General features: G+C 48.3%; 2 protein-coding genes and 1 long non-coding RNA gene across 8 annotated transcripts in view; 2 read left to right on the forward strand and 1 right to left on the reverse strand.

Moving 5' to 3' along the window:
- Window positions 1-557: 557 nt before the first annotated feature.
- Window positions 558-17,648, forward strand: Hdac3 (histone deacetylase 3). Its single transcript, XM_005069212.4, has 15 exons — window positions 558-706; window positions 802-884; window positions 3,792-3,934; window positions 7,676-7,757; window positions 7,886-7,942; window positions 8,053-8,108; window positions 8,457-8,590; window positions 9,954-10,034; window positions 10,415-10,488; window positions 10,651-10,715; window positions 12,534-12,623; window positions 12,713-12,771; window positions 13,030-13,109; window positions 13,356-13,513; window positions 16,872-17,648. The coding sequence occupies exons 1-15, from the start codon at window positions 652-654 to the stop codon at window positions 16,939-16,941; spliced, it is 1,287 nt and encodes a 428-aa protein (XP_005069269.1). The 5' UTR covers window positions 558-651; the 3' UTR covers window positions 16,942-17,648.
- On the reverse strand, window positions 13,192-20,817 carry LOC110340749. 2 transcript variants are annotated; one of them, XR_005875768.1, is made up of 4 exons: window positions 20,688-20,817; window positions 19,835-19,908; window positions 17,847-17,990; window positions 13,192-13,621 (listed from the first exon to the last, which is right to left on the reverse strand). It is a non-coding gene; the product is annotated as an uncharacterized LOC110340749 (long non-coding RNA). The 2 variants fall into 2 exon arrangements; XR_002382553.2 differs by having other exon boundaries at window positions 20,469-20,817.
- Diaph1 (diaphanous related formin 1) overlaps window positions 19,052-21,022 on the forward strand; it is an 84,431-nt gene continuing 82,460 nt past the window's right edge. For 2 of the 5 annotated variants that reach the window (XM_040741895.1, XM_040741896.1), the window contains exon 1: window positions 19,052-19,295. In XM_040741895.1, coding sequence (XP_040597829.1) covers window positions 19,179-19,295 — 117 coding nt within the window. In that variant the 5' untranslated portion in view covers window positions 19,052-19,178. The remainder of the gene's footprint in view (window positions 19,296-21,022) is intronic. The other 3 variants (XM_005069213.4, XM_005069214.4, XM_021226664.2) reach the window with 2 other exon arrangements.

Consider the following 21,022-nt stretch of genomic DNA (forward strand, 5'->3'; position numbering starts at 1 on the left):
GAGCCCAGGTGTGCGGGGCGGGGAGCGCGAGCCTTCGGCGAGCGGGGACGCCAGGGGGGCGCGCACGTGACGGCGCTGCCCCCGCCCTCGGAGGCGCGTGCGACGGTGGGAGTCTGGGTCCTCGTGGGTGGTCGGGAGGTCAGGAGGGGCCCTGGCCGCGTCTGGTCCGGGGCCTGCCCTCAGATGCCCCGGATGAGTGGGAACCCAGCCGTCTTCCCAGCGCCCCGAGAAAATCTGCCTTTCTCCACCGGACGGGGCCAGAGTGGCCAGATCCTCTGGGGCTCCTAGGGAGGGACCACTGCCCCAGGACCCGTCTGGGGCTACTGGGCGGACGGGATGACTCGGTTTCCCGAGGCTACAACCCTCGCACAGAAAGAAACGGCCCTTGTATCCTAGGAAGGATGTCGCGGTCCCCGCCCAAGCACGGAGCCTTCAACCTCAGACTCCCGACCTGGACAGTAGAGCGAGGGGGCGGGACTCTCCCGTGAGGGGGCGTGGTCTGGATGCGCTCTTGGGAGGCGGGGCCGAGGTCTCTCTTCCGCAGTGGTAGGCTGCGTGCTTGCGCAGCACGCACGGCGGGGGTGGGGCTGGCGGCTGGCGGCGGCGGCGGCGGTCGGGCGGCTGAGGCTCGGGGCCTGGACCCCCAACATCATGGCCAAGACCGTGGCGTATTTCTACGACCCCGATGTGGGCAACTTCCACTACGGTAGGGCACAGAGTTGTGCGGGAGGAGAGGTTTCGCGGGAAGGGCTGCGACTCTAGGGATGGGAACTGACCGACTCTTTCCTTCCCTATCCCCAGGAGCTGGGCACCCGATGAAGCCCCATCGCCTGGCGTTGACTCATAGCCTAGTCTTGCATTATGGTCTCTATAAGAAGATGATCGTGAGTCCTGACACTTCCGTGGGGGTTTGGGCCTGGGAGCAAACTGCGGCCTTAGGATAGGTGGGCTGGACATAACCAGGTGCAAGCTACCCCTAGAGGTGGGCGAGCAGGATAGAAGGCACCGTGAGCATTCCCTGTGAGGCGACGGCGGTGGTGGTGCTGGGGGGGGGTGTCCCCCTACTTAACGGGACATACATTTTTGGCCTTAGGTGGGACTCTTTTAACTTGAGGGCAGACCAGCCTCTGGCCTAGGGTTAGGGAGACACTATGAAGACAGGTTTGTTCCTTCACCTCATTTTTGTAGGCATATAGGACGGATCGGGACAGGTATCCTGGAGCTCGGGAGTCACAGAATACTGAGTGTTACACAGCTCAGGTGGAAAGGTATCCTGGAGCTCGGGTGCCAAGGGCTATCACAGGTTGCAGTAAGCTTGGCAGCTTACAGCCTTGCCTCAGATAAAGGCTTCTCCGGTGCCCGGCACGACAGGGTCTCCCAACTGGGGATGTTCACCCAGTGTAGCAGTTTTGCTTGGCAGGAGGTTTCCTGGGCGAAGTTGCTACAGTTCAGCTCTGCTCCTGGGAGTGAAACAACTACTCTCTGCCAAGGGAAGGTTTCCCTGGAAAAAGTGTTACAGCCCTGCTTGCTCTGCTCTGCCCAGGGTCACCTCTGCTCCGCCGCCGCCGCAGAAGAAGATCTTCACCCAAATCTTATTGAAGGGGTTTATTGGGAGGGAAGGATCCAGGAGAGTGGCTGCCCTCTGCCACTGCCAGCCTGTAGCAGGAATAGCCACAAGCTGAACAAACATAGGGTTTATATAGGGCTTCCAGGATGGGGATTGGTCAGATTTTAGTGCTGAGCTCAGATTGGCTAGAGTTCCTGCTCAAGGATTGGTTAGTTTTCTGTACAGGATTAGGGTCAGATTTGGCTCTGGTTTCAGGGCTAAAGTGTGTTTCTCTGGTCCTTTTGGCTCCAATTTTAGGGCCAGGGTGCATTTCTTTCACTGACTCAGATTCCAGGGACAAAGTGTGTTCCTTTGGCACTGGTTTCAGGGTCAGGGTACATTTCTTTGGTTCTGGTTGCAGGGCCAAAGTGTGTTCCTTTGGCTCTGCTCAGGGTGTGTTTCTTTGGCTGGACCCTTTTCCCTATAATTTTATTTAAGTGTTAGTGGATAGAATCCAGGGTTTCACACATTAAGTGAGGGTTTTGCCACTGAAGGGCACCTCTAGCTCTTCTTCCTTGTAGAGTGGATAATGGTGTAGGATGAGGATAGAGGATAGAGGATAGAGGATGAGGGTCTATTTTCTAATGAAATTCTACCCATAGTTGCACCGTCCTCTGTCCATTTACCTGAAAGGAGCGAGGACAACTCTGCACTCCTTTGTGATGTGTATGTGTAGAGACTATGGGAATTTACCTTTTGTTGTTATTGTTTTGAGACAGGGTTTCTCTGTAGCCCTGGCTGTCCTGGAACTCACTCTGTAGACAGGCTGGTCTCTGAACTCAGACTCACTTGCCTCTGCCCCCCAGTGCTGGGATTAAAGGTGTGTACCATCACTGCCTGGCAGGAATTTACTTTTAAATATAGAATGTATCTATATGATTCTGCTCAACTCTCCCGTCTCCCATGTTATACAGGTACTGTTTCACCCCAGCTTGGAATTTCTAGCTGTGAAATGGGAAGTAGCAAGCCTGGCCCTGATGAACCAGGAAGATGTTCAACATGTAATCAGTGTGCTTAGGCACAAGCAGTGGTTTGGGTGTACAGTAGACTGAGATGGTATTAGTGTAAGTCTGTGAATCCCCTAAAATTGTGTGTCCTTTTATCCATTTCTAGGAGATAAAAAAATGTTTCTTGCCCAATTTTCAAACCATTGTTTGAACTTCCAACCCCCCCAACACTCACCCCCCCCAAGATAATAAATCTTTGGTTTAGAAGTTTGGATTACAGTTAGATTGTCATGTATCTCATGGATTTGATCCCATGGTGAAAAACCCAGAGAAGAGACCGGAACCAGAGTTTAAGAGAGGAGATAAATATAGAGGGAACCAGGACTGGGAAAGCTAGGAACAGGCATGTGGGCCAGGAGAAGTGGGCTGGGAAGGTAGGAGAGACTGGACTGAAGGGATGAATTAAACGAAATGATCTTCAAGGGTCTTGATAAAAGTAGCTTGCCTAGCTAATAGCATCTCTTCTTCACTGAGGGATAGGGGGGTAGGGAAATTGTTACACATTTTTTGGATAGTCTCCAAGGCAGGGTTCAGTGTAAGTGGTCTCAGCCAGGGACTGGCATGGCAGTGTCAGGTTTTGTGTCCAAACTGGGTCTCCCCTGCCCTCCTTCCAACTCTTAGGAATCAAGAGGTTACAGGTATAGGGATTGGAGTGATGATTCAGTGGGTCAAGGTGCCTGCCTCCAAGCCTGGTGACCTTAGTCTGAACTCTGAAACCCACAGTGAAGTCAGGGATAACTTAGATGTCAATTCTCTCCTGTCAACACACACACACACACAATTAAAATTTTAATTAAAAAAGAATTTGTAGATAAATGAGGTAAGAGAAATAGACCGATAAAGAAAAGGAATATTCTTTTTTTCTCTCCTGAGACTGGGCAGAAAATTTCTGGGAATTCAGGCACTCTTTTCTCTCTCTTTTTTTTGCTTTCCAGTTGTTTCCATGGCAATTGTCACCTACTGGGAGTATCATTCAGTGTCTTGGTGGGATTGTAATTAAGTGAGGGCTTGTCTAGTTGGTCCCTCTGGTCCCTCTTGGGCTGACCCATCTTGGCTAGCCTCCCTGAGAGGAACTTCTGGCCTTTAGGTCCCCTGCCTTCAAAGGTAAGAAAGTACAGAAATTCGCTAGTGCCATCAGTGCTTAAGGTAACAGCTTCACTCTTGTCTCCATTCCCCAGGTCTTCAAGCCTTACCAGGCCTCCCAGCACGACATGTGCCGCTTCCATTCTGAGGACTACATCGACTTCCTGCAGAGAGTCAGCCCCACCAACATGCAGGGTTTCACCAAGAGCCTTAATGCCTTCAACGTGGGCGACGACTGGTAGGGGGCGTGGGGTTTTGTTATCAGGCGCCGAGCGTGGGGTTTTGTTGTCGAGTGCTGCGAGGCCAGTCTCTTCAGTGAGGCCTGGTGGCAGACGTAGAAGGAGCCTACTAGCCAACAAATTATTCACTCACTTGATTGTCCAGTAAATACTCACACCTTTAATCCCAGCACTCAGGAGGCAGCAGCAGGCAGATCTCTTGAGTTTGAGGCCAGCCTGATCTACAGCGTGAGTTCCAGGACAGTCAGGGCTACACACGGAGAAACCCTGTCTTAAAAAAACAAACAAACAAAATACTTACTAGTCATTTCCTCTCTCTAGGCCAGGCCCTGGGCTAAGAATGAGGGATTCAATGGTGAAGGAAAATAACAAAAATTTAGTATTGTACCTTTGCTTAGAAAGGGCTGGTCTTAGATGAACTAGTAAGAGATTGGGTTGAGGTCTGAAAGGGGACTGGAGGGTGAGGGAAAGAGATGGGGTAGGAGGGACAGCATGTGCTAAGGGTGGAATGTGACTTCCCTGGGGAGTAGCAGAAAGGCGGTGGTCCTTGAATAGATACTAAGAGATAAGGACTCTGAGAATGGACAGCAAAAATGAGCCATGAGCCTTACTGATACCCTGGGGATGTTAATGAAAAATAATAAACACAGTAGCTATGGAGTACTGTTGGTTCTATATTCTTACTTATTTACTTGTGAGACAGGGACCTCACTATCCAAATCTGGCTGGTCTGGAACTCTTATGTAGACCAGGCTGGCTTCACACTCACAGAGATCCACCTGCCTCTGCTGGGATTAAAGGCGTGTGGTAGCACACCCATACTATTTAAATTGTCCAATAACATTTTCAACATTCTTGAGAATAGAGTAGAATAGTGAATCTGCATACATTCTTTACTTAGCTTCAATACTTAGTAAATGACTCGTCTTTTTTTTTTTTTTTTTTCTGGTGAGACAGGCCTTAGTATTTAGTAAATGCTGGCCTTGAAATAGAAATCCTCCTGCTTTAGCCTCCTGAGTGCTGGGGTTCTGGCACATTCTTCCATACCTGGGCAATCTTAATTGTATCCCTTCAGGTTACATGATTTTAAAGCAAATTCTAGATGCCACATACTTTTATCTGTAAATATTTTTACTATGTGTCTCTAAGTGATATTCTTTTTTTAAAAAAATCAATATAACACCTAGTAATTTTTTGTAACTAGTTCTTTACTGTATGCAGTCAGTATTTAAAATATGCGCCCCCGCCCTGTGTGTGTGTGTGTGTGTGAGAGAGAGAGAGAGAGAGAGAGAGAGAGAGAGAGAGAGAGAGAGAGAAAACATTTTATTTAAATCATCAGGATCCAGACACGAGCGCATTCACTCAATCTCTTGACACTTAACCCATGTCTTTTCTCTCTCCACTTTGAATTTCTTTCTTTCTTTTTTTAAAAATATTTTATTTATTTATTGTATATACAGTCTTCTGCCTGCATGCCAGTGGAGGGCACCAGATCTCATTCAAGGTGGTTGTGAGCCACCATGTGGCTGCTGGGAATTGAACTCAGGACCTCTGGAAGAACAATCAGTGTTCTTAACCACTGAGCCATCTCTCCAGCCCGAATTTATTTCTTGAAGAAAGTGGACTGTTGATCCTTTGTGTTGTTTCCTATAAACCTATTGTTTAATAACTCCCTATCCTATTATGCATCATGTTGAGGGTTACAAATACATTTAGGTGATTCTCATAGCAACATTGGGCTGTAATTATCCTCTACCTGTATCTAAGGGAGGTATGGGAAATTTGGTAGTCTAACATGAGTTACCTCACTGAGGAATGGATGTGGTAGGATCTGATGCAGAGCCCAGGTTTTTTGTTTGCTTTGGGACAAGGTCTTGCCACATGGCCCCAGGCTGGCCTTGAACTTGTGATCCTGAAAGCTGATTAAAACTGAATCTGCTACAGGCTCCTTTGTGTTAGAATAAGTCTTACTTCAGCTCAGGGCTGAAGTTTGTAAGCCAGTTTCCTAATCTGTTTCACTGAAAGAGCCGGATAACAAGTAGTTGGGGCTGTAGGATGAAGGCAAGTTCCTCAGACTGCTGTGAGCAGCTTTCCCGATGCTCACACCTCCCTGCCACGGAAGGGGAATCCGCGTGGCTCTCACTGAGCCTTTCTGAAGCCTCTGAAGCCTTTGCTCACCACTTCCTTCACTTTCCCTTTCTTTTCTTTGAAAAATCTTTGTAAGCCGGGCATGGGTGGCACACGCCTGTAATCCCATCACTGGGGAGGCAGAGGCAGGAGGATCTCTGTGAGTTCAAGGCCAGCCTGGTCTCCCGAGCAAGTCTAGGACAGCCTCCAAAATAATACAGAGAAAAGTGTCTCGAAAAACCAAAACAAAAAAAAAAATTTTACTGTGTGTGTGTATATAAGTATACATGCATGTATATATGTTTGTCATGTGTGGGTACCTGAGGAGGCTAGAAGAGACCACTGGATCCTAGAGGTGGAGTTCCAGGTGGTTGTATGTCTCCTGATGAGGGTGCTGAACTCAGATCCTCTGGAAGATAACAAATGCCTTAACTGCTGAGTCATCAGACAGACTCCCCCCTCTCTCCCTCTCCATCTCTCCCCCTCTCCCCCCCCTCTCTCCCTCTCCCTCTCTCTCCCCTTCTTTTCTTTTTGTTTTGTTTTTGTAAGAAAGGATCTTCGTATGTAGCCCAGGCTGTCATTGAACTGGAGGTCCTCCCGCCTCAGTGCTGGGATTCTGGGTGTGTGTCACGGTGTTTGACTTCCTGTGAAGATTTTCTTGACAGCATTGGCCAGTTCTGTCCTGTACACAGTGTGCTGCTCACTTGGTGTTAGCTTCTTTTTTAAATTGTTTCTGTTGCTGCTTCTGAGTTTACTTCCCAGACCTGAGAATGCAGGGTCAGCTCTTAAGCTGAAATGTCCGGGAAGTAAGGGGACACACTCCGGGCATTTGCATCCGTCAGTTGTCCCATCAAATGATAACTGTTTATCTGTCCCCTATTTCAGATGAGCATCAGGGTTTTCCCCATTCTGTTTTAAAATTAATCTCGAGTTGCTTTCTGACATGATGGCTAAGAAGGCTGGGGCAGGAGGTCTGCCCTAAGTTTGAGGCTAGTCTTGTCTACTTAGTAAGTTCCAGACCAGCCTGGGTTACAAGTGAGGCTCCATCTCGAAGAACAAAAACTGATTTTTCGAACTCAGAGATTCATCTGCCTCTGTCTTACATGTGCTGGGGTGAAAGGCGTGTGCCACCATGCCCAGCTATGGTGTTTATCTCTACATTTAAAATTAACAAAATTCCTTTCCTGTTGCTACTACTAATCTGTAATATTTAGATAATACCTACTATGTGCTAGATACTGTTTTAAGTGCTTTGCAGCCATTTTCTCAATAGCAACAATCTCTTATCGAGCAGGGCTTACTATGGGCTCCTTTGTACAGATAAGGGTATCAAGATACAGACAGGTAAACAGCTTGTCTGTCCAGGAACCTGGAAGCTGTTTGTTTTGCTTGCCAGGTAGGATACAAACTCCCTGGCAGTTGAACATTTTTATGATTCCTGTATGTGTTTTGTATGAGGCTTGGCACAAGAGTTGGTCCAAAATCTTTGTTGAACAAATCTGAAGATGGTTCAGCTGTGGAGGACAAGAAGGCAGTCCTTAGAGGGTGGCGAGTGGAGTTTGGGCTGGGAAGGAGGGGATGACAGCAAGAGGTAACTCCGCTCTCTCCTGCAGCCCAGTGTTCCCCGGGCTCTTTGAGTTCTGCTCCCGTTACACAGGCGCGTCTCTGCAAGGAGCAACACAGCTGAACAATAAGGTGATGTAGCCCCTTGTCCTGCTCCCATTTCCTGTGGTTCTCTAGATTCAGGACCGTATATAACCTTGGCATGGAATATGGCCTCAGTGGTGGGCAGGAAGACGGCTGAATGGGTATTTGTCTTTCAGATCTGTGATATTGCCATCAACTGGGCCGGTGGTCTGCACCATGCCAAGAAGTTTGAGGTAAGTCTGCAGTGGGGGAGACTGGCTGCCATAGGTTAGTCAGGTGGTCAGGTGACTATTGGGGCTGGGTGGAAGAATTGTGCCTCTGCTTATAAAACCATCTCCCACAGGCCTCTGGTTTCTGCTATGTCAATGACATTGTAATTGGCATCCTGGAACTGCTCAAGTAAGTACTCCGGGAAGAAAGTGGAGACTTTGGAGACTGGAGGAAGTCCCTCAGGCCCTGGCCCCAGCCCTGACCTCTTCGCCACCGGCTTCTCTCAAGTCTGATGCTTTTCTGGGCAGCTTCTTGTACCACAGTTCCCTGCTGCCCGCTCACATTTCAGCCTCCTCTGCACAGCCGTTGTCTGTGTCTGTAGCCTTCAGGATGAGGGCCTGGCTGCCTGGAGGAAACTTGGTGGGATGAGGTTGCAAGTGGCGTGGCCAGAAGTGGCTCTAAATAACTCCGAGCTTGTGCTGGGGAGAAGAAGATGGGGATTCACCTCCCCATACCATGGCTTTGTCCTCACACCAGGTACCACCCTCGGGTCCTCTACATTGATATCGACATCCACCATGGGGATGGGGTCCAGGAAGCCTTCTACCTCACCGACCGAGTCATGACTGTGTCATTCCACAAATACGGAAACTACTTCTTTCCTGGAACCGGTAGGGCACAGGGTCACTGTGGTATTTGTACCCCCTTAGCCGTTTGTGTGTGCTTTGTTTTGAGACAGGGTCTGTTCTATAGCCCAGGCTAGCCTTGAACTCAGAACCCTCTGTAATGAGCACCCTGAATGATGGGACTGCAGGCCTGTGCCGCTGCACGTGGCTGTCCTGTCTCTGCCATGACTGATTCCTTCACCTTCTGTTCTTAAGTATTGTGTGCCCTCCTCAGAGAAGCCTTTCTGACCATTCCACTAAGTTAAATAAACAGGTACCGAGCCCAGTCTCTTTTTCTCAAGAGTACTTGCTCACTGCTAGTTACATCTATTGTGGTTTTTTGTTCATTCTCTGTCTTTGTCACTATTCTGTGTGTGACGGGAAACCACAGCCAAGGCACCTCTTATGAAAGAAAGCATTTAAAAGGGGGCTTGCGTACAGTGTCGGAGGTTTAGGCCATTGTCCTCATGGTGGGGAGCAGGCAGGCTCTGCAGCAGAAGTTTGAGCTACATCCTGATCCATAGGCAGAGACACTGTGGCTTGGACTTTTGGAACCTCAGAGCCCACCCGCCTCCTCCCCTGTGACTTGTCAAGGCTGCTTCCTACTCCTTTTCTAGCAGAGTGCTCCCTGATGGCTCAGCAGTCAGTAGCCTATGGGGTCATTCTTATTCAAACCGCTGAATTCTCCTTCTTTGTCATGTTTCCCAGAAGTATGGGCCTGGTGGAATGTCATTAGGTCTATTCATTGCTGTGTCCCTCATGCCTTCTACACTTCTTAGCACATAGTTCCTCAGAAATATTTGTTGAAATGAATGTGATGGCATAAGCCTGTTTTCCCAGTAGGTAGGCTCAGGTGGGAAGGTTGCTTTAGGTTTGAGGCCAGTCTGGGATATATAGCTAGACTCTGTCTCAAAGGGGGAAAAAAGGAAGGAAGGGAAGGAGGGAGGGAGGGAGGGAGGGAGGAAGGAAGGAAGGGAGGGACTGGAGACATGACTCAGGTTAAGAGCATTTACTGTCCTTGCAGAGGAATCGGGTTCTGTTCCCAGCACCCATATGGCAGCTCACAACTGTCTGTAACTCCAATCCCAGGGGATCTGACTCCCTCTTCTGACCTCCATGGACACCAGGCATGAACCAGGCAGGAAGACGCACACCTGTAATCCCAGCAATCAGCAGGCTGAGGCAGGGGAGAGAGTTCAAAGCTAGCCTGAGCAAACAGCAGGCTTCTAGGCAGCCTGGGTTATGTAGCTGTGGTCTGTACTGAATAAATGCAGTGCTGGAGCCTCAGCGGGCATGTGGTGGAGGGCACAGAAGGAACAGCTGTGTTATGGAAACTACCACGTGTGACTGCTGTACCCACTTATTATAGGTGACATGTATGAAGTTGGAGCCGAGAGTGGCCGCTACTATTGTCTCAATGTGCCCTTACGGGATGGCATTGATGACCAGAGTAAGTACCAATGACTTCTCCACGCCACTCCCCTTCTTTTCACTTCCCATTAACGTCTTCTGCCTGGTACTGTCTTTTGTTGGGCCAGGTGTCCTTAAGGGTAAAAGTCCTTCAGAGGGACCATGAACCCCTGGAATTTGAATGCAATACATTATGTGTGTGCATTTTTATTTATTTATTAGTTTTCTGAGAAGAAGGTTGCTGGTGTCCAACAATCACTCACAGCAGGTTGTGATGCCCTCCAGAAGTTTAGAACCAATGGTCGGTTCTCTGCATTGCCCCTTCCCTGGGCTATATGCTCTCTCAACCCCCTTTTCCTTCTGTCCCTGTCTCCCCATCCTCTTGGGGTGCCAGGTTGCCCATCTTTGGCCCTCTCCCAGGTTACAAGCACCTTTTCCAGCCGGTCATCAGCCAGGTGGTGGACTTCTACCAACCCACGTGCATCGTGCTGCAGGTAAGGACCGCCGCCACCGGCACCTCCCGCAGGGCCTGCCTGGCCTGGGGAAGAGATCAGGGAAGAATAACTTCTCCAGATTGGTGAGGGAAGGACAGTAGAGGACACTGGTTTTCTGATCATCCATGTTAACACAGACATCTGGGTTTTTCTTCTATGTAGTGTGGAGCTGACTCCCTGGGCTGTGATCGATTAGGCTGTTTTAATCTCAGCATACGAGGACATGGGTGAGCATTGCCTTCCTTCTTGTTCCTGTTTTTTTACTTAAAGTTGTATTTCATCATCATTATCATCATTATTACTATGTGTGTAAGTGTGCCATACTTGACCATATATAAATACATATACATACAAACAAAACATAACAAAAATCCAATGAAGGAAAAATAACAAGACAGGGTAACAACAGGGAATCTCCTTTCTTTTTTTCTCAAGACAGGGTTTCTCTATATTGTTTTGGAGCCTGTCCTGGAACTTACTCTGTAGACTAGGCTGCTAGGCTGGCCTTGAACTCACAAAGATCCACCTGCCTCTGCCTCTTGAGTGCTGGAATTAAAGGTGTGCGCCACCAACACCCAGCTGGGAATCTACTTTTTGATTATACTTTTTTTTTTTTTTTTTGAAGAGCTCACTGTGTGGCATAGGCTGGCTTTGAACTTGTGATCCTCCTGTCTTAGCTTCCCAAATTCTGGGATTACAAGCTCAGGTCACCATACCTGGCTTGGGAATTGACTATAGGGAGCATGCTTTGGGAAGGGTTTTCTGAGAGGGTCAAATGAGAAGTGAGACCTGGAGACTAAGAAGAGTGACATAAAAGGACAACAGAGAATCCTGCCCCAAGCAGTGGGAAGGACAGTGGAAAGCCCTAAGATGAGAAAGAGCTGCTGTCTTGATGAGGAGGACATAAGCAGTGAGGTCAGAACAGCGAAGTGCCGAAAGCTGGCCAGGTTGAGGTTGTGTAGAGCTGTTAGACCCTATCATTCCATGGGTGTGGAAAGCCGTGGAAGCAGTTTAAACAGGGAGTGACATGGGCCAGGGAGTTTGGAAGTGATTGATTGTTCTGACTGCTAAACAAAGAAGGGTTTGGGAGGGGAGTGGTGGCACAGGATGGTAGTGGGAAGCCAGTTAGGAAGCCATTGTCATTGTTTGGATAGGATGTGGTGACAGACAGAGAAAAGTGGGGTTTGAAAATGTGTGCTGCAGATTAGAGTGGACAGTCTGCTGAGACACTGGTGAGAACAGTTGAGTGGCAGGTAAGGGGCCAGGAGAGCATTAAGACTGAGAGTGTGCTTTATTTTAAAATAGTAAAGCATACTAAAGTTTTTAAAGAAAATTTTTACTTGTTCATTCATCGGCGTGTGTGTGTGTGTGTGTGTGTGTGTGTGTGTGTGTGTGTGTGTGTGTGTGTGTGTGTGTGTGCATTGGATCTCCTGAAGCTAGAGTTACAGGTGATGGTGAGCTGCCCAGTGTATGTGCTGGGAACTGAAACTGATCCTCAGGAAGAGCAGTAGACGTTTAAGTGCTGCATAGACTCTCCAGCCCCAGAGTGCACTAATCTTGAACATACAGCTCAGAGACAGGGGGACATGGTGGGGGCAGGGTGAATAACACAGGCTTGAAGACTCGAATTTGATCCCTAGAACCCATGTAAGAAGTCAGGCCCAATGGCATGCACTTATGTATGATTCATAATCCCAGCCCTGGTGAGGCAGACAGGAAGATTCATAGGGCTTTGTGGCCAGCAAGCTTAGCTTACTTGGGAAGTTCCAGGCCAAAAAAAAAAAAAGGTGGATAGTACCTTTAGAACAACACTTGAGGATGTCTTCTGGCCCCTGTGTACATGTGTACATACATGCTCACATCCCCCCACACATGCATGTATCAATACATGTATTGGCTCACACATCTACACAAGCAGTCACACACAAAAGGATGCCACTGTGAATTCTACTACCCAGAATGACACAGATCATTTGTTTGTCAGTCTCTTTGCCCAGCATTTCAGGTGACGCCTGCGGTCACACGTCTCTGATTGCTTCTAACAGGGAATGTGTTGAGTATGTCAAGAGCTTCAATATCCCACTCCTGGTGCTGGGCGGTGGGGGCTACACCGTCCGGAACGTCGCCCGGTGCTGGTGAGTGCTCTATTCTCTTTCTCTTTTGTGGTTCACTACGGACTCTGAAAGTGACGGTCACCCCAACCCCCTGTGCTTGCTGGTTTCAGGACATACGAAACATCTCTGCTGGTAGAAGAGGCCATTAGTGAGGAACTTCCCTATAGTGGTAAGGTCTGCCTCATGGTGCCCCCACAGGGGGGCCATTCTCACCAGTCCCCAGAATGGCCTTGTTTGAAGGCAGATGGGAAATGGTATGTTCTGGGAGCTCTTCAGGCTGAACCCCTAGGCTCAGAGCAGAGCAGATAACTTTTATACATGGAGACCAGGATAGGGAGAGGAGATGGGAATGTCATGGGACTCACCTTTTTGTATCTCAGCTATACTTCTGGTTCATCCTCTCTCCCAATCCCTTCCCGTCTCTAAGAATACTTCGAGTACTTTGCTCCGGACTTCACACTGCATCCGGATGTCAGCACCCGAATCGAGAATCAGAACTCACGCCAGGTTAGAACTTGGAGAAGCTGGACACAGCGTTGAGAAGAGGATGGGAGAGGTTCGGGAGGTGGGAAGCAGGAGGAGGCAAGAGAAGGAGGCATGGGCTCTCACTGTTGTTGTTCGTACCATCTTGGGACAACCCAGAATAAAGTAGGAACAGTCATCAACTGGTATCTGAAATCAAAATACTACTTAAAACCAGGACAGTCAGGGAATTACCCAGGAGCTGCTGACTTTTCTTTTCCTCTCAACTAGTATCTGGACCAGATCCGACAGACAATCTTTGAAAACTTGAAGATGCTAAACCATGCGCCTAGTGTCCAGATTCATGATGTCCCTGCAGACCTCCTGACATATGACAGGACGGACGAGGCTGACGCAGAAGAGCGAGGCCCTGAGGAGAACTACAGCAGGTCTGTGCGGGGCTGAGAGCAGGTGGCCCTCAGGTTTGCAGAGGAGGCTTCTCAGTGCACTAGTTCATCTGGCCTTGGCTTATCTCCTTTAGGCTGCAAGTCTTCTACCTTTTTGACATTTTCAATAAAAAAACAACATAATGAAAATGTTATAAATAGCATCAAATAGGTTGTTTTTACACAGTCCTAGAATCATTCCACAAAAGGAACCACTTTTTTTTTTTTTTTTGGTTTTTTGAGACAGTGTTTCTCTGGCTTTGGAGGCTGTCCTGGAACTCGCTTGGTAGTCCAGGCGGGTCTCGAACTTACAGAGGTCCGCCTGCCTCTGCCTCCCAAGTGCTGGGATTAAAGGTGTGCACCACCAACACCCGGCTAGGAACAACTATTAATGGTTTGACTTATATCTTTTTTAGATAGATTATTTTCTGTAGATTATAAGAATACTTCTACATTCAGAATTTTATTTCCATACGTTGATGCTTTTTTGTTTTTGCTTTTGAGACAGGGTTTTGCTGTGTAGATCAGGCTAGTCTCGAAACCAGAGATCCTCCTGCCTCTGCCTTTTGAGTACTGGGATTAAAGGCGTGCGCCACCATGCCTGGTTCTTTCCTGGCGTTTTGAGATTGCATTTCACTGTCGTAGCCCAAGCTGGCCTTGAGTTCATAATAATTCCCTGCCTCAGCTTCCTAAATGTTAAGGGCGTGTACAGATCCATGTTTTCTCAGTTGTATCATCATTGTGTGGGGACAGTATAATGGAGTCACTTAGCACTCGTGGATATTTATATTATCCCTACTTTACTCCACCCCCTTTTCTGTGGCTATTAAAGTAGTGGAGACTGTGGCACTGAATCCCCACAGGATACCTCTTTGCATGCTTGTATGAGTGGTCCGATTTTCAGAATTGTCGATATTTGGGCAAAGGCTGTATGTATGTAGTAAAACTTTATATTTGCTGCCAAATTGCTTTCCAAAAGTCTTGGGTGTTTCACTTGCATCTGTTTCTAACTTTTAGATGCATGTGTTTTACATGTATGATATTTCACTTGCATCTGTTTCTAACTTTTAGATGCATGTGTTTTACATGTATGATGTTTCACTTGCATTCTGTTTCTAACTTTTAGATGCATGTGTTTTACATGTATGTTTCACTTGCATTCTGTTTCTAACTTTTAGATGCATGTGTTTTACATGTATGATGTTTCACTTGCATCTGTTTCTAACTTTTAGATGCATGTGTTTTACATGTATGATGTTTCACTTGCATTCTGTTTCTAACTTTTAGATGCATGTGTTTTACATGATGTTTCACTTGCATCTGTTTCTACTTTTAGATGCATGTGTTTTACATGTATGATGTTTCACTTGCATCTGTTTCTAACTTTTAGATGCATGTGTTTTACATGTATGATGTTTCACTTGCATTCTGTTTCTAACTTTTAGATGCATGTGTTTTACATGTATGATGTTTCACTTGCATGTATTCATGTGCACCACTGTGTACCTGGTGCCTGCTAAGACCAGAAGACGCCGTCAGATCCCCTGGAACTGGAGTTAAGGGTGGTTGTGAGCTGCCATGTGGGTTCCGGGAAGAGAAGCTGGGTCCTTTGAGTGACAGTGAGGACTCATAACTGCTGAGCCATCTCTCCAGCTCCCTCTTTACATTCTTTCCGGCATTTTACGCAGTCAGTCCTTCTGAGCACTGAACCAGACAGGCCACTGCCTGCGTTCTGTGTTATAGGGGTTCAACTGTCTTCTCCAAGTTTGAGACTTGTATTGAGTGAGGTGTGTGGGCAAATACCTTTCTTAGATCTATGTTGAAATATTTGTAGCTAGAATGAAATAGGAATGGGAAAGTTAGTAAGGATTGTTTTTTTTTTTTAATGTTTGTTAATCTTCTCTGGAAAATGAAGGGTTAGAAAGAGGTAGGGGAGACTTAGTGGGGAGCAGATCTCCTTATAGGACTGAGACCACCTGAGTTGATGTTTGGCTCTACTGCCGACGTGAATGACTTCTCAGTTCCTTCTAGAACCAACTTCTGGGTTGTGGGATTCTGGCCTCCCTCTCTTTCTTCTGGGCTTGGTCTTGACTGACCCTTAGACTCCTCCAGTCTCCATCCCCATGGGTAAGTCCTTCTTCCCTGACTTGGGAAGGAAGCGTCGGTCATCTGACTCTAGCTCTTTCTGACCATCGTCTCCTTGCATCTACCCGTGCCTAAAGCCTGACTCCCAGAAACTCATTTCCACTGTCTCAGTTGTTCGGCAACACCCGTTTCTCAGTTCTCCTTTCCTTCTGTAGTCACATGCTCACATCTGGTCCTCACCTCTGCGTTATTCAGCTTCTGGACAGCCAGCAGGAGCTTCTGTTTCTAAGCCTTACCTCACCGTCGGGCCACCTAAGAGGTGGCTCTTAGCCTCAGATGACCAGAGGAGGAATCCAAGGCTCAGAGAGATTAAGTAACTTTCCTAGGGTTCTGCAGCAAATAGCAGGGCTGAGACTCAATCCTCCATTTGACACTCAATCCTCCATTTAGAGATGATAGAGATGGGCTTCCTAAGAAGACACGATCTTGTCTACCTTAGTTCCTTAGCTTCTCTTCAGTGACCTCCTTAATTCTCTCTTTCAGGCAATAGTTTTTAAAAAGAAGGAAGCTGCTGAGTGCTTACTGACCCTGTGTTTCTATCCCTTCCCTTCTCTAGGTAGCTTTATCCTGTCAGACCCCACTCACACCTTCCCTGTCCTAGTCTCTCCCCAAACCTTTCCTTCTCCTTGTACTTAGAAGCAACAGCTTGAAGACATCCTGCACAGAGATCCCTTACCTCATCTTCTGAAACTGCTTTTGTCTGCCCACATAGCCCCCAACAGTCCTGGCTTCCTTGTCATTCTGGAATAGCTCAGTTTCCTTAGATCTTGTGATTTCTGTACTTGGTTTTCTTGTAGCTTGACCCAACCTTCCTGAGATCTTTGCCTGGCCAGATTCTTCACAGAATTCAGGTATTTCATTCTCAGAACAGTCTCTCCTTGCAATTGTAGATAAAAGATCATCCTCTTGTTCGCATCAGACTCAGTCATGTAGAACACTCCACCTTTTGAAATTATTGTATTCATCATTTGTTTTGTTACTGCTGGTCTCATGAAGGAAGCTTTGAGACATTGTATGGAACCTTGTCTGGCTGATTCTCTGCTGTTCTGCTAAGGCCTACAGCACTACCTAGCACACAGAAGTCTCCATTTATTAGATACTTGGATTTCAGTAAGTCCTTGCCAGCCAAAGGAGAGGAACTGGCTCTGAGGAAGGTACTGGGAAGAGTCTGGAACTTGAAGAGTGGGTTCCTAATCTCTTGTCCCTTGCTTTGCAGGCCAGAGGCACCCAATGAATTCTATGATGGAGACCATGACAACGACAAAGAAAGTGATGTGGAGATTTAAGAACAGCATGGATGTTGTGTCCCCAGGAATTCCTTTTCATCCCTTGGGTGGGAAGGAAAGTATGTGTCCTCCAGTCCTGAACTGGGTACCACAAGGCTCTTACAAACTCTGGTGAAGGGTTTGGAAACCACATGTGATTCTAGAATCATCTACCCCCTTTCTTCAAACCATCACAGCCTGAAGGTCCCTATTAGGGATGAGACAAGGACAAAGGTCTCTGGAACACGATGGGTGACCAGCCCTAGAGGCTGCTCCCCAGCTCCTCTGGTCATGTATTTGTTCCCTCCCTGCTTCCAGCTCAGAGACTCTTAGGGTGAGATTTTGACAGGGCTAGGGTCACCTGACTTGCTCCGGGCTCCTCCACTTTGGTTCTGGTTCTTGCTTCCATGGCAGGTGGACAGGGATGGGGAGGAAGGAGGCCTGGCTGTCTGAAGCCTTCACTGCACATGAAGTAGGAGTGTGAAGATGTCCTGCTCTAACTGGCTTTGTGTCCATTTGACCACTGTTTTTAATCTAATAAACCAATTGGTATTTTTTGTACCTTTGTGGGAATTTTAATTCTTGTTAGCCATCTATGTATGATGGGAAAAGGAAATAGAGATAATGATGTGTATAATAAAGTTGTTAGTGTTCGTTCATTCAGTACTTTATGTCAGGCCCTGCGTGTGTATAATAAAGTTGTTAGTGTTCATTCATTCAGTACTTTATGTCAGGCTCTGTGTGTGTTCTCTGTGGCCTGAGAAGGCATAAAACATCTTAAGGTATGTGAGCATGGCGTCTGAGGTGAGGATGTTAGGAGGCAAAGCTATCCTGAGGTAGGCCCAAGGTGTGCTCAGCTGTGCTGGCTGTAAGACGCTGCGGCTGGCTGAGATGCGGGCTGTATCCTATATACTGCAAACACAGACCTCTCCTGGAGACTAGTCGGGTGTGGCGAGTGGAGGTGTTGATGGCCCCTCGTGCTGTCTTTTCACTTCACAAGTGAGCAGCGTTGAAATTCTGGATGACCTGCAGGAGAGCTGGACACCTCTACACAGCTTCTCATCCAGCATCTGGAAGGTTGGAAACAGAGGAGGTGATGGCCATATTTAGGAGACAGCAAAGTTGGTAGAGACCCTGGTATGACATCTGAGCTCTGGAGACTCCAAAAAGTTAGTGAACATGTCCTCAGGGATATACACTTGACATCCTTTTCTTTAGTGGTAGGGGTAGTCAGTCCCTCCATAAAGGCACCATGTCAGTTAGCTGTAACCAGGAGAATGAGAGAGTTCACGTAAAGACCATACCCAGGGGACGCATGCAGACGTGTGTGGGTTATGCCTGTGGGGAATCCTGGTTAAATATGGTGTGGCTGTTTGTTCATCTGTGTAAATTTTCTATCACTTCAACTCCCAGAGTCCAAATTTAAGTGGTGATACCAGTAGATTCTATCATGAAATTGTGAGGAATCAGTGAGGAAAAATGATTAACATAACCTATAGTTTGTGATGGGTATGTAGTAACTAATTGCTGCATAGGCTATTGGCAATAATTAGTCTGTGCATAAACAAGAAAGCTAATCTAGGATTCAGAGCTGGGTAAAGTAACTCAATAGCTGGCCTAGATTGGCGCTGGCTCGAACTCAGTTATTGGCACATAGTTTCTTTATCAAGTAACTCATTTTTTACATTATTTATTAATGCACTTACTGCCTGGGCATCATACATACAAACTGCATTATCCCACAAAACCTAGCCTTAAATTTTCAACCAAAATAACAGCGTTTCTACGATAAGAGTCTTGGTTCAGACAATAAAATTCTGCCTGGGGTGTGAGGTGGTCTAGCTTAACAGCCACGTGGGCTCTGTGTGGGCGCCCAAAGGCCTCCTCTGTCCCAACCGCCAGGGGGCAGCACTCCCCGCTGCGGCCTGGAAGCGCAGCACCGCCCACTCTCCGCCCCCCCCCCCACGTGGGTCCGAATGGTTAGGCCCGCCGGGCAGGTAGCGCGCTTCCGCGGCGTCCTCCACCCCCCTCCCTTCCCCCATTGGTAGGGGCTGCAGGTCCGGGCGGAAGTGGGGCAGGCGGGCGGGAGCGAGGCGTCACCGTTGTATATTCATGAGGCGCGCGCAGCCCAGCATGTTAATGAGGCGGGGCGCGGCGGCCGGCTAAGCAGGCTGCTGGGCGGCGGCGGCGGTGGCTGGCTCGGGGCGGCCGGGAGCGAGTGGCGAAGACCGGGGTCTCTGGCCGGAGCCGACCAGAACATGGAGCCGTCCGGCGGGGGCCTGGGGCCCGGCCGCGGGACCCGGGACAAGAAGAAGGGTCGGAGCCCAGATGAGCTGCCGGCCACGGGCGGCGACGGCGGCAAACCCAAGAAATTCGTGAGTGTCCCTCCCACCCTGCTCCCCAGCCGGCGCCCCGGGGCGGCCGCGCTCCGGGCTCCGCGACCCTCGCTGCCCCCGGGGCGTCTGCCTGCCGCGGGGAGCCGCCCCCGCGCCTCTTCCTGGTTCCGCCGGGTCCTGGGCTTCGCGGTCCCTCGTTGTCCCCTCCCGGAGCCCGGGTCCCGGGACTCCCACCTGGCCCTCGTCCGGCCGCCGCCGCCGAGCCTCCCTCGCTCCGGAGCCCGCAGCTCTGCGCTCCCGCCCCCGTGGCCCGCGGGCTCTCAGCAGCACTTCCTTTCTTCTGCCTCGTACCCCACACGTCTCTCTTAATTTCTTTTCCTTTTTCGCTCCCTGTAGGCTGTTGTGGGTCCATCTTCTCTTCACACCCATGCCCCGCTTGGGTTTTCCTCTTTCTTCTGAAAGGTCATTTCCTCCCTCACTAGTGATCCCTTTCACCTGCTAACTTTCCTCCCGCCCCGTCCCCGTCCAGGGCCCGCAGCCCGGTGTCACCTGGTAATGTTTCCCCGCAGGAATGTTACCTGACTTGAGTCTTGTCTTCCCTCCTCTTTGCACGTTTGTCCTTGTGGTTACCGGTTTGGTTCCTGCCCAGGTCCTGTGGTCATTGGAGCATGGCAGTAATTGACTTCCCAGTATTTCCCAGTCCACAAAACCTGTTTGTTATTGCTCTGTTCTTATCACTTCAGAGCTTTAGAAGTTTTCTCACGATACTGTGCCCTTTATGACCCAAGATGGTGAATCATCTTCCTTTTGAGCAAGTTAGACTTCAAGTCCAATAAGTTTGTAATTTGCTTTCTATACTTTTAAAAAATAATAACCGTCTCCTCAACTCACCTTTCGCCATCTTCTGTCCTCTAGGTTCCTGACTTCCCTTTCCTACTGTATCTTTCCTTAGGTGCCAGTTATTAATCCCAGCCCTAGGGACTGTCGAGGTTCATGCAACTCGATATCCTACGACCTGTTGCTTTTCCTAACTAAATCCTCTTCTCTCTCCTGGGAGCTACTTGCCTCTTCCCGTAAAAGCTTTGAAAGATACTGAGCAGTCAAAAAGGGAGTTTCTGCCCTGCTGTTTGCCAGTTGTGAACCAGATACTTAGTTTGCCCTTCCAGGTAGCACTAATAACCTCTGACCAGCTAAATGGAGAACTCTCCTTACCTCTCGCTTTCTTCTGATCCAAGACCACGAGTTTGGGAAGTAAAGAGGTGATGGGAATGGGAAGAAAATGTTTTGTGACCTGGAGGGTTAGGAGCATACTAAACTGAATTAAAAGAGTGACTGACTCATCTCTTCCTATTTCTGGCAAGACCAGGTGCTCCTGTTCTGTCCTTTCCAGTGACATACAGGGTGTCAGTAACCGTTTGATCTGGCAAATACCTTTGTAGAAATAGGATCCTAGGTGACCACAGCAGTATATCCTTAGGTTCTGTCTTTAAAGGTAGGAATTGACCCTCCAGTTTGAGAACTTCCTTCCAAAATACAAGTTTTGGGGCCTGTATTCTTTCTATTTCCGTGTCTTTTTGTTTTGATTTTGTTACCATGGATACTGTTTGACCTTCTCTATCCCAATTCTGGCTATTTCTGCTGATTTGTAGTGACCTCTATGACTTACTGCTGTTTCTTTTTAAAGTTTCATGTGTGCTTCTTATTTGTTCCAACGCTGTGTCTCAGAAATTGGGGAAATCTACTGGTGTGGTGAGGTTAGACAGCCC

Source organism: Mesocricetus auratus, unplaced genomic scaffold (assembly GCF_017639785.1).
Source record: "Mesocricetus auratus isolate SY011 unplaced genomic scaffold, BCM_Maur_2.0 Super-Scaffold_6730, whole genome shotgun sequence".
NCBI lineage: Eukaryota > Metazoa > Chordata > Mammalia > Rodentia > Cricetidae > Mesocricetus > Mesocricetus auratus.